Here is a 12,213-nt window from a genome sequence, read left to right as displayed (position 1 = left end):
TGCTAAGCGGTAATCGGAGATAACTATTTTGTTGTGGTAACCTACCACTTTGAGTATGTTGCTTTTTTCAATAGATGGATGTCCATTACTGACCTCAGGACTGAACAAAACATGCTTCATTATTTTTTTGACAAATTTATAACTAAGAATACGTCAGGCAAAAAAATCCTAAACAACTATTGGTTTCTATTACCATCTGCTCCAGTGATCACATAATCAAAAGCAGATTATCAAAATAAAACATTCAGGGTGATCCTCATGGAGCCCACAAACGCTTCAGTGATCTTAGAAAATGCTTTGGATCTTGTAGTCTTTTTTCCACGCTTTTTGACAGAAGCAAGAATAACTAATACAAAAACAAAAGCGTTTTCATGTGGTCAAGTCAAGGAGTCTCTTAGCAGGACGGAAGTTTGAGTCCTGAGTGCTAGGGGCCTGATGTAGAAAGATGTGTTTGTAAGCAAGGATTTGCACATTATCAGGTTTGCAAATTGGTATGCAATTCCCGATGCGACCTATACGTCAATGATTCAGAAAAGGGGGTGGTGATGAACAGAGTGTCTGAATTAAGCAGACCACTCTTACCCAGTCCAAAGATCAGGGCTTGATCCATCACCGTTTTTCAGCTCACTGCACCATCCCAGCTCAGAACTTGGCTATATGCAAATTAGTCTGACCCTGGCCCAGTGCATCATGGGAACAGGGCAGACCAAACTACCAAGCCAATTCTTATACTGGGAAGGAAACAAGCTACCGGGGACCGGTTTCTGGCATTTCAGCCGTCTTCGGCCTGGCTTGCTTGAATCCTGATGGTGCAATGAGCTAGGGACTCACATCTGAATATACCCTTCCACGCTTATGGTGGACAAAAATGATTCAGAAAAGGGGGTGGTGATGAACAGAGTGTCTGCCCTGTTCCCATGATGCACTGGGCCAGGGACAGACTGATTTGCATATAGCCAGGTTCTGAACTGGGATGGTGCAGTGAGATAAATAACGGTGATGGATCAAGCCCTGATCTTTGGACTGGGTAAGAGTGGTCTGCTTAATTCAGACACTCTGTTCATCACCACCCCCCTTTTCTGAATCGTATATGTCAATGAGTCGAATCACAAATTGTAAATTCTCACATAGTGCAAAACAACCTGCAGTATAATTATTAATTAGGCAGGACGTAATTTGCAACCCTCTGTGAATGATTGCAAATGCAGCAGCGATGGACTGCAGACCACTAACATTGCATTTTCTTTCACAAATGGGAAAACATATATATATTTTTTTTAAAGCAACTGAAATCCATTAAGTACACAGGTGCTGATTTAAAGAAAAATGTTTCTCATTTGGAAACACATTGGTGGGAGAAGGATAGGAACCCCTGCCGTCTCCCCCTCCTCCCACCCCCTCCCCATGAGCCTGCCCAACATGACTCCGAAAAGGACATCTCCAAGTCTGTGAATCAGATTTGTGGTTTCGATATCTGCTCAATGGTTTGTGACTGCAATTGTGGCAAAGCATAGATGCATTCTGAAGCAACTCCGAAATTAGAAGGTTATGCCCTTTTCATGCCCCTTCTTATCTCCATCGCACAATGGGTCGCAAAACACCTTTTAGAAACTGGAAAACTTTTCCAAATCATAAAAGATTTTATGCATGATAAAACACTGTTTTGGCTGCAAAACTGAGATTTAAAAACTTTGTCATCACAAATTGTTTTGTGCATTAGACCCTAAATTCCTTCCATTGAGGCACAGAACAGGCATCAATCTTCTTGGACAGAACTGCTGAACTGAGGATGGATACTTGAGCAGGATTATTGTTACAATAGTCTCAGAAATAAATAATCATAACAAACCAAAGACTGTGAATGCCCAAGATTAATTTATATGAATAAAATTGTAAAAAATAATAACACAAAACAAACACATTTTCCATAATTGATCACTGCATGGCACATTTTGCATTTTTGGTGCTCGAGGGTAAATATGGTCTTAATCACACAAAATACTTGATTCACATAACCTCGACCGTCACGTCTGGAAAAAACATCCAAGCAGTTGTATATAAGTAACAATATGCTGATTTGAAAAAGCCAACCAAAAGGCATACAAAATGTACACATGTAGACCACGCTAAGCCATCATTGCCAAGTCAAGCTACAAACGTCCAGTGCCATAAAAGAATCAAAGGTTGACAACAGAAAGATCAAATGTCATTGAATGAAAATACACGTAATAGTGCTTTGAAAAATATCTCCAGACTGAAACGTTATAATTTGCCTTGTCGGACGGGCTTCTGAGCTCAGCACCATGTGACCAAACGTCTTCCGGGTTTCTTCAGTCGAGGCTTGTGCTCATAAAGTAGACCTCAGAGACACCAGACTGAGGCAGCAGTTCTCACATTCTTTTCGTCGCATACATATTTCTGATCGCTTCCCTCAGCATATATGCAAATAGTGAGTTTTGTTTTTTAGTATGATAGATATGTCGTCAAAACTGAGGCGGACAATATTCCAGCCAAGGAACCAGGCTGTTGCAGAGCGATGTTCCTAGGTGATGCAGGCTTCAAACAACTAGGAAGGATAAGACGTGGTGCAAAAGAAATAAAAAGATTATAGTATAAAAAGGTACCTCATTGCAGAACAATAACTTCGCCAGTTGCCACTTTATTTTTAAAAGTGTAATGTAAAAAAAAAGTTAAAAAAATAATCCGGGGTGATAGAAACTGCTTGTATGGACCGTGAACCACTTTCCAACATTTGTTGTTGTTTGGCCTCAAAACATCAATGGTTAACATCTTCATCGTCAAAACACAAAATGTATTCTATCTCCAAAAATAAAAATCAATCTAGAGACCACCTGTGAACATCGTTCTATTGCCATGCGTGTGCCTCAACATCTCTCACACAGCTGATCATTTCATTATCTGTGGAACAACTCCCCTTGCTCCTTTGGAGGTCAGAGGGCATATTTAAATATTATTTTAAAATATATTTCACATTTTACAGGCATGTTGCAGAAGGCTAAGTGAACAGAAATATATTGCATAAAGAAAACATAGGTGTTCATTCTCTCACAACATCGATTGCTACTCAGTCTTTCTTCTATTTTTCTTAAAAACTGACAGCACAGAAAGTTAACTCTACACCTTTACCAGGCCTTTAGCTTAAAAAATATAAATATATTTATACACGTAAGCTGTGTCTATATACAATTGCAATATTCACATGAAAGAATCTGAATCACTCCATGAAGCTCAAGTTTTAAGAAAACTATTTCTGCTAGACACTTTGGTCAACCAGAATTCTTAAGGATGGGGATAATCAGGGAATGTATTGGCACAGTTGCTCATAGCTAAATAAAATTACCTGCATTTTTTTTTTGCATTGATAGACAGCTCACGCAGGTGGGGACTGAGAAAGCGAGTGTTCTCCCAGGTTGCCAGGATTTTTCAGTCTACTATACAATTCACATAAATCAATAAAGTTCACATACATTGACTATGACTCCTAGTGTCACAGATAACAGCAGTTCACCAGCTGAAATTAAACAGAATATTGTGCATCCATTACTGTGCGAAACTGAGACTGATAGAAAATATAATAAACATGCTTAAAAATGCACGTATTATAAAGCAAAGTACTCTTTGATCCAAACTGCAGCCTTTCTCAGAAAACCTTTGCCTGTTTCCACATCATACTTCTCTAGATTGCAGCAGATGTAGTATGTGTTTTGCTATTCCACTACCTTGATACAAAAGAGAAAAGACTAAAACAAGTGCTACTGAAACTTTTCAGTTATTGCTCAGCAGTGCCCCCTTTAGGCAGTGCCCCCGTTCTTCAGATCAGTGATAAACAGTCCTATTTATACTGTCACATTAAAACTAAATGCTTTTTCCAGAAAATTGCTTTTAAAAATAGGGTTATTTTTTCATCCCAGCATAACATTATTCAATACATTATTCTGATTTTTTTTTTGCATTCGAAAACACGTGAGTTTTTTTGAGATGTGACGTTTGATCTGTTTTATAAGTACAATAACACCCTCAGGTAAACTGATTCTCTTTACAAACAAACTTCACCAGAGGTTGAAGGCATTTGGCTTCACTTCCGACCTTGCACCATCCAGGCCTCTTACACACCACGCAGCGTGACAACCTGTTGGGTTTTATTGCTTCCTGAACAACATATTGTTGTCAGTTTTGCAGCATTTTGTGGACATAGTTCAATGGATCCATTGGCTGTGCTGGTCACTGTTTCCTCTCCACTGCTAGTTTGAGACAGAGTTCGCTCCCTGCAGAGACAATGGGCAGGTTGTTTTCCAGGTGATGGTTGATGAGGTGGCCTACACTGTCAAATATGCGATCTTTAGTTCGAACCTGGAAATAAAAGGATGACAAAATAAAAGTTACTTGCTGAGCCAAAAGTATGCGATCTTAGAAAAGCAGATTATATCTCATTAAGCAAATGACAAAACACGTCTGGTGGCCAAGCCGTGAACGGATTCACTGGTGAGTTGGAGGTATTGACCAGTCAACAGTGCATTTAATTAACTTAGAAGGTCTCCCACTTAGTGCATGAGCTACAGACAGCACAGCTCAGAAATAGGGTCAGTCAGTCACTACCTCTCAATTCAGAGCTGTGCTATCTGCAGCTCATGCACCATGTCACAGATTTCTCGAATTAAGTGGAATATCTTAAAAAGGGTGCAAAGCTAATCTATACACTAGGACACAGTTTCATGTTACGTCCGCGGGAGGTTGTTCATAACAGCATGCATTTACAGCGTGCTCGAATAAAGTTTCAGAAAATTACTTTTGGGTCTTCAGCATCATCAGATCACAAGAAGATGACATACAGCATGAAAAGAAGAAAGGGTGTCGTAAATCTGAAGAGTGCCCTGTGCAATGGCAAAGCAGCAAGCAATATAATCACATTACTTAGTAGCAAGAAAACCTAATCTAGTGGCATGCAACTGCACTTAAAGGCAAAGGGTATCCGTGATCTAAGTCACTGTAAATTAAAACGAAAATACAGTGTTGAACTTGGTTTACGATATATCAACGTAGTTCCTGATATATCTTCAATTTCATTTTAATATGGCCATCACATTGTATACATCTGAGAGAACTTGACTCTCTCGTCAAGGAGGAAAATCCTGCGTATTTCCATTGCATTCACCCGGGGTTGTTTCTTTATTCATAATTTTATTTTTGTATTATTGATTACATACAGAGGAAAAACACTTTCGTTCACCGTGCTCTCACTTAATATTACTATCGTATAAAAAGGAGGCATAAGTGTGAAAGCAAAAAGAAAAATTAACCACACCTAAAAAGAGAGTTTACAGACGAGTGAAACAATGATTATCTTAAACAGATTAGAAGTTTTAAAGAAAAAAAGGCAACATAACCAGAAGTGATCATTTGACATGTTTTAATGGTTTATCAAGTAAACAGTTTAAAATATTTTTAGGGATGAATGTTATTAGACCATTCACTTTTTTTCTGGAAGTATCTTTCATGAGGTTGACTACTGGCAACATTCTTCTCTTTATAAGTCTTCTTATATTTTGGAGATTTGATACAGTGGACATATGGACTCCATGTCAGAAGCTAAGCTAGAGGAGATGTGAACTGGGCAGTATGGGTGATCTGGAGACTACTCGGTTATAGGGGGTTACGATATAAGAGGGTTTTGTTTCACTCTAGCACCAGTATTGATACATTATGACATATTATTCTTCTTAAGGCACAGTCTGTGCCCACAAGAATTAATTACAGGTTTTAATCCTGAACTCACTAACCAGTGCATCGTCGGCAACATTTTGTGAAATACATTTGTCTCAGCTTTTTTTTATCACTTCACCAGTTCTATTTGCATCTTTTTGCTAGATCTTGAAATTATTCTGCTTCTTTTATCTATGTAATGTCAATATTGTAATTTATTAACAATTTTTATATTTTTACCTTTTTTGCATACATTTTTTCTCTTCCAATTTGTGACATCTTTTTATGGAAATTGTTGTTTGCACAGATAGTGAGCATAACTAAATTAAAGATACTTCATACGGCTGAGTAAATCGGGATAATTGTGTGGTATTTCAGCAGAATGAACTATGCAATCCAACTTAAAGGTACTACTACTCTGAAAAACATTATATGTTGCACAGTGCACTGTAGTAAATCCTGTAGGGGTAGTATTTACTTTAAAAAATCTTTTTAACTTGAACTAATGGAGCCAAATTGAAACTTGAAGGTAGATGGCATAGGTCAATGTTCATAATAAATTAAGAAATACTTAAAGCCAGATTCATCAAAGACCCGTTTTGCGGGATTCATGTAGGAATCGCAAAATAAAATGCGATTCCTACACATTCTTTATTTGCGATTAGCAAATTGCTAATCGCAAATAAGGAATAACTCTAGGCCCATAGGAATGAATGGGGAGTATTCCTTATTTGCGATTAGCAATTAGCTAATCGCAAATAAGATAGCGATTTCAAGGGTGCCAGGGGTGTCCAAAGGACACCCTGTAGCACCCATGAAATGCAAATTTAAACAGGTGTTGCGCACACACATGTCCAAAGGAAATGTGTGTTTGTAACAAGCAATAGTAAAAAATGCACTAAAGTGCTTTTTACTATTTTTTCGCTATTTACCACGAAGTCAGACTTCGTGGTAAATAGCGACCAAATATTGCGAATTCGCAATTTAGAATTGGTTCATGAATTGCATTTAAGGAATCTCTAATTGAGATTCCTTAAATCCAATTCCTCGCAAATATGCGATTTCGCTAATAGCGATTTTTGCATTTGGGATGATGAATCCCAAATGCAAAAATCGCACCCGCAAAGGGCCAGATTCTCAGAATCTGGCCCTTTGCGAGCGCAATTTACCTTCATGAATTCTTATTATCAACGAACATACAGTTGTCTGTCAAATTTAGCAAGAAACATTAATTTCTAAGTAGTTTATCATTTTAGAATTAGATGTGGGCTGCATTAACAGTTGACAGTTGGGTCACCCAACAACTCATGATAATGTGTCATTTGAAAGATCACACATTCTTTCTTCTTACTGATTACTTGTGGTCTTACAATTAACAGCTGACTAGTCCCTAGCTGTCAACATTGGAAGCCTTGGCACATTGGAAGCCTTGACATTTCAATGGTAATTGCGTTGAGACAACAATATACTGGTGAATGGCACACCTGTAGCTGCAGAAGAACACGCCAATCAAAGATATTACAAACTTGGACTTGTCAATCAGGTGCAAAATCAGTGATAGGCCCAACATATAAGGTTAATTGTATTTTGTCTAAGAGTCCTCAAGGGTATAAGATTGAGGAGACCTCCTAAACCTAAGTATCAGACCCTTTGGGATGTTAAATGTATTTTAGACCTTTTTTGTTCTTGGCCTGATAACTCTTCCCTTAATAGAAAATATCTCTCCTTCAAACTCGCCACTCTCTTGTGCCTAGTTTCCTGTAGAAGAGTCTCTGACATCAAAAGCTTAGACATTTCTAATAGATGTTATGATATATTTGGCGTCAAGTTTGAGTTACTCAGAAGGACGAAAACCATGTCAGATTTTATCTTTTATCCTCGTTTTGACACCTTCCCTAAACTTTGTGTTGTTGCTTGTATGAAAGAGTATGACTCGAGGATGTCTCTCCTACGCCCTAATGATGCAAATCAACTTTTAGTTTCTTTTGTGAAACCTTTTAAACCTGTTTCTTCCACTTCTATAGCTAGATGGGTTAAGTCTACCATGAGTCTTGCTGGTATCGACCTCTCTAAATTCCAAACACACTCTATCAGAGGAGCTATGGCCAGTAAATCCTTCTGGTCAGGTGGTAAGTTGGATGATATCTTGAAAGCTGCTGACTGGTCAAATGCTAACACCTTTGCTCGTCATTACTGCAAGCCTATCGAGCATATGTCTGATGTTGTCCTTCGGGGCTACGAACATGCATAATGTAGCCTCCGGTCTTGTAATTAAATTGCGATTCTCCATTAACATGACCAGAGAATCTGGATTTCATTAAAGACACGGAGGCTGACATTATCCCTCCCTCCTCCCTTTTACAACTTTGATACGTCTTTATGAAATTATCGACTGCTTCATTTATTGTTAATCTGTTGGAGATACTGGAGTTCCTTCCTCGTTGTTTCTTCTTGATTCTCTCCGTTTGTGAAGTCCTTCCTGCTGCTGCGATTCTTTTAAAAGAGGCAGATCATATCCTAGTTACATCCTTTGTACACTGTTTATTCTAGAACTTATCCTTTATGATGTAGTGCGGCTGTGTGAGTTGCTTATTAAAGGATAATGCATAATGTCAGCCTCCGTGTCTTTAATGAAATCCAGATTCTCTGGTCATGTTAATAGGAGAATCGCAATTGTAGTTTGTCAATATAAACTACTACCAAGAAGGCCACCCTGCAAAACCTAAAACCACCACCTTTTTTCGTCTACACCAGGAGAACCTGCACTGAGGTGGGAAAAGTGAAAGAACGTTTTCACAAAAAATGCAAGGGTTAGTGGAACTAATCTTAGCGCAGAACATAAATATTCTCTGCTGTTTCATTGTTTAGGAGCCAAAGGTCAAGATATATTACAAAATCGACTACAGATTAGTCAAGATGACATGAGAAACCTACATGAGTACGAAGTATACCTGCATTCCTAGGGTTAGTGTCACTCTAAGGGCCAGATGTAAGACCACATTCTTTTGGGAGTCGCATATTGCACTCAATTGCGAGTCGCAATTTGCGACTCACAAAATTACATGTACAACAGTGTCAGAGACACTGTTTGCAATTCTCAATGGGGCTGCAAATTGTGTGCTTTATAAATATTCATAAGGCACTTGCAATTTGCGACCCCATTAAGAATGGCTGGTCCTCCCAAGTATGGTGGCCTGTTGGGCTCAGCAGATCTCCATGCTTGGACTGATTTTAAATAAAGCAGTTTTTTTAAATCCAGCCCGTTTCCCTGATGCTGTGTCATGAGAGTAGTTATAAGCTTTGTGTCATTTGGTATGAGAAATGTCTTACAGTCTCATTTTGAATAACATGCAGACACTCAGAAATATCTCACTTCTTCCAAGTTAATTTGTGTTTTAATTTTTACAGGGACTGAAAAACATACTTGGACAAGTTACAGTGTGAAAAAGAGACATTACACCTGCTGCCATTCACTGGATAGTGTGCATGCAAAAGTAGGGAGGGTGTTCCTATTGGGAAAAGTAAAAAGCTCAGTTGAAATGTATTGTAATTGGGAAGATCTTTCTTATCGGAAGATAGAGACCTCTTACACCAGAATGGGTGTAATGCTTCATCATAGGGCTTTGCCCCTCGAGGGGCCAGCGCTGCAATGCCCCATGGGCCACGCAAGAGGGCTCTTTGGCAGAGATCTTCTCTTTTTGCAGTTATGATGAGTGGAGGAATGTGAAGGTAGGGTAGTATGTATAGTGAGATGTGTTTTAAAACTACCTAAGGCGTACCCTTAGGTTTTAATTAGTGGTCCCCTTGACAGGGCTAAACAGAAGAGTGTGAGTGTTGTCAATGGGATCTTATGAACCGTGACAGTCTCACAGTGTGTCTACTAAGGCCAACATGTTTCAACGCTGAGTAGTGCAGGAGGGATCCATGGCATTTCTTCAGGACCGACAAATAGAATATCCGTACCGTACACTAATGCTAGATCTCGATTTCCATCCTGCTAGTGTTTGGTAAATGCACCTTAGATCAAAGCAGAGAACTGGGTCTTAACTACGGCTCAATGTGGTCCCATGTGGATTTGCGTTCGTGACCTACCCCTCTCTACCGATCTGGAGGTCTACCAGGTATACCTGGGCAAGTTAAACTGTAAAACAGACACATTGCACCAGCTGTTATAAGCTGGATAGCACCAAAGATCTTGTCTTCTTATTTTCACCCTTTCCTCCCCCATGGTCACTCAAGTTCTTACTCAACCAAATTCTTAAATCTATTCTGATAGCAGTACACAATTCTCACAGAAGTTTTAGTTTTGGACACAAAACAGACAAAAGTTTTGGGCCGATGTCTGTAGTTATAAGGAATGGCTCTAACTAGGAGTCTTACATTATGTCTGGAATTGTTTCACCATTGACATACCTGCAGGGCTTATGTGAACCCTTTTATAATGTCTGGAGCAGACTCAAATGTGTTGTTTCAGCACAACTGGCTGGCCATTGATACCATTTTTCACCACACCTACAGATCAAATTATTGTGGATTACACAGACCAGTCCTGATGATAATCCATTAGCTGTATAATCTTTAAAAACATTAAAACGTCAATGATTATTTGGGTCTCAAAGTCCATAATTTTTTACCTTATTCTCTATTCACATATTAGGTGATAATTTGTTCCATGTATGTTCTGTCATACTGTATGTGTACCCACTTGCTGATAAAAATCTTTTTGATTTGTTCTGTCTACAGTATTCAGAGCCTGTTAAAGTATTATAAGATTAGAGAAGCTTGATGCTTTAACCGCATGAGGTGATGTGGTGCCCTCATTTCCAAGACTTCTACAGTGCACCTGAATGTTTCACCTTGAAGAATCACTTGTTTTTTCCTCTCTGTGCCCACAGTCCTTCAGGAAAACCTTTGCCCTAATGTGTTTGCTATTTAATCAATGAGGCAGTAAGCATTGTATAGAAATGATAGATGAAATCAAATGTCTAGTAATCGATGGTCAATGGCAGTCTGCTCCTCTGAAACAGGGAAGGTATTCAGATATTATTAGATCACTAACATGTTAGGTGACCTGCCTAATGACCGTTACTAGCCGCGGTCCGTGCAGGTGACGGCGGTGGGGCCGGGTAAGGGGGGATTTCGAGAGACGGTGCAAAGGGAAAATTAGATATTTATTTAATTTTCCCTCTGCACCATCCCTCAAAATCCCCCCTTACCAGGCCCCACCACCCCTCCGATGTTACCTGCAAGGTCGTGGCTGACCGTTACCCTTAAATAATACTTTATTACAGGCTGCTAAACATTGACAATTTGGCTGTAACCAGTCTCTAGCAACAGCATAGTTATAGAATTATAGGTATGTACTATCTATAAAACTGTTTTAGATGTTGGTGACTTGAACATCAATAAGATAATTATCGAAAAAAGTTAGCTCATGTTATCCCAGGGACAAACCTACTATCTAAATCATATTCCACCCGTCAAATCGCCGTCATTTCTGATTGTTGTGATGTTTTTATATTGAAATGTGAATGTACTGGGAAAACCAACGCATTCTAAATATTCTGCCGAGGAACACCAAACTATGCCAATATGACTGCCATGCTCAGCTAGTTTCCTATAATTTAAAGTCTCTCCAAATATGTCTAAATCGATGAGCCATTCAAAAACACTATAAACACATATTTACTGTCGAAGATCAGGTAGCGATGAATGCTTACCGTTCCTTCTGGATCCACTAGGAGGAGGTGCTTTGATTGGCCATTGTGCATGCCTGTCAGAACATAAGACCCAGGATTGGTGGCGCTTTTCCTGACTAGAAAATCGCCATCTTTCAACAGCAACTTCTCCGCCTCTTTTCGGCTCATCTCTCCTTGATACCAGGGTTCTGCATGCAGCTGCTCCTTTGAGGCCAGGAAAGCTGCCCTTGATAACAAAGGGCTGGAACAGTCAACCGATGAAGATTTATTCAATCCAGGTCCCATGGACTGCTTCTTCAGAGCATCTTCAAATGGCTCTGGTTACAAAAACAAAAAAGTACGAAATCAGGCACATGGTCGGTCATGCTAACATTTAGCTCTGATATTTTAGGTATGTGTCGAAAATACATTGAAACATAGGGTTGAGGAATAATTAGACGCTATTAGAAAGTACAAGAAATGGGCATTTTACAAAACATAGGCATGATAGCTGCTTTGTCATACTGTGTATTAAAGCAATTTCATGAGTGATAATTGTTAGCATTGTTGCCCAAACTGTAAACATTGTAAACCGACTTTAATGTTGAAATTGTAAGTCTTAATGAAATGCCACCACCGACGGTATCATCCCGCGCCTGCAGGCGTGTTAAAAGCACAAAAGGGCTCCCGCAGCGTTGGAAGCCCGTTATCTCACTGCCACTGTTGCTGCTACTGTTGCCACGCAGCGAGGGGGAGTGGGACCAGGACTTGAAGTCCTAGGCTCCTTTGTGGCCCACTGACACCACCACCGACT

The 12,213-nt window shown here is 39.4% G+C and overlaps 1 protein-coding gene across 1 annotated transcript in view; it reads right to left on the bottom strand.

Annotated features, from left to right (window-relative positions):
- Window positions 1–1,923: 1,923 nt before the first annotated feature.
- SHC3 (SHC adaptor protein 3) overlaps window positions 1,924–12,213 on the bottom strand; it is a 437,106-nt gene continuing 426,816 nt past the window's right edge. Inside the window, exons 11-12 of the mRNA XM_086961141.1 lie at window positions 11,442–11,737; window positions 1,924–4,371 (exon numbers count right to left, since the gene is read on the bottom strand). Of these exons, the coding sequence (XP_086817267.1) occupies window positions 4,243–4,371; window positions 11,442–11,737 (425 nt within the window). The 3' untranslated portion in view covers window positions 1,924–4,242. The remainder of the gene's footprint in view (window positions 4,372–11,441; window positions 11,738–12,213) is intronic.

Source organism: Lissotriton vulgaris, chromosome 3_1 (genome assembly GCF_964263255.1).
Source record: "Lissotriton vulgaris chromosome 3_1, aLisVul1.2, whole genome shotgun sequence".
Taxonomy (NCBI): domain Eukaryota; kingdom Metazoa; phylum Chordata; class Amphibia; order Caudata; family Salamandridae; genus Lissotriton; species Lissotriton vulgaris.
Note: the sequence above shows the minus strand (reverse complement) of the source record. Positions and strands in the feature narration are given on the sequence as shown.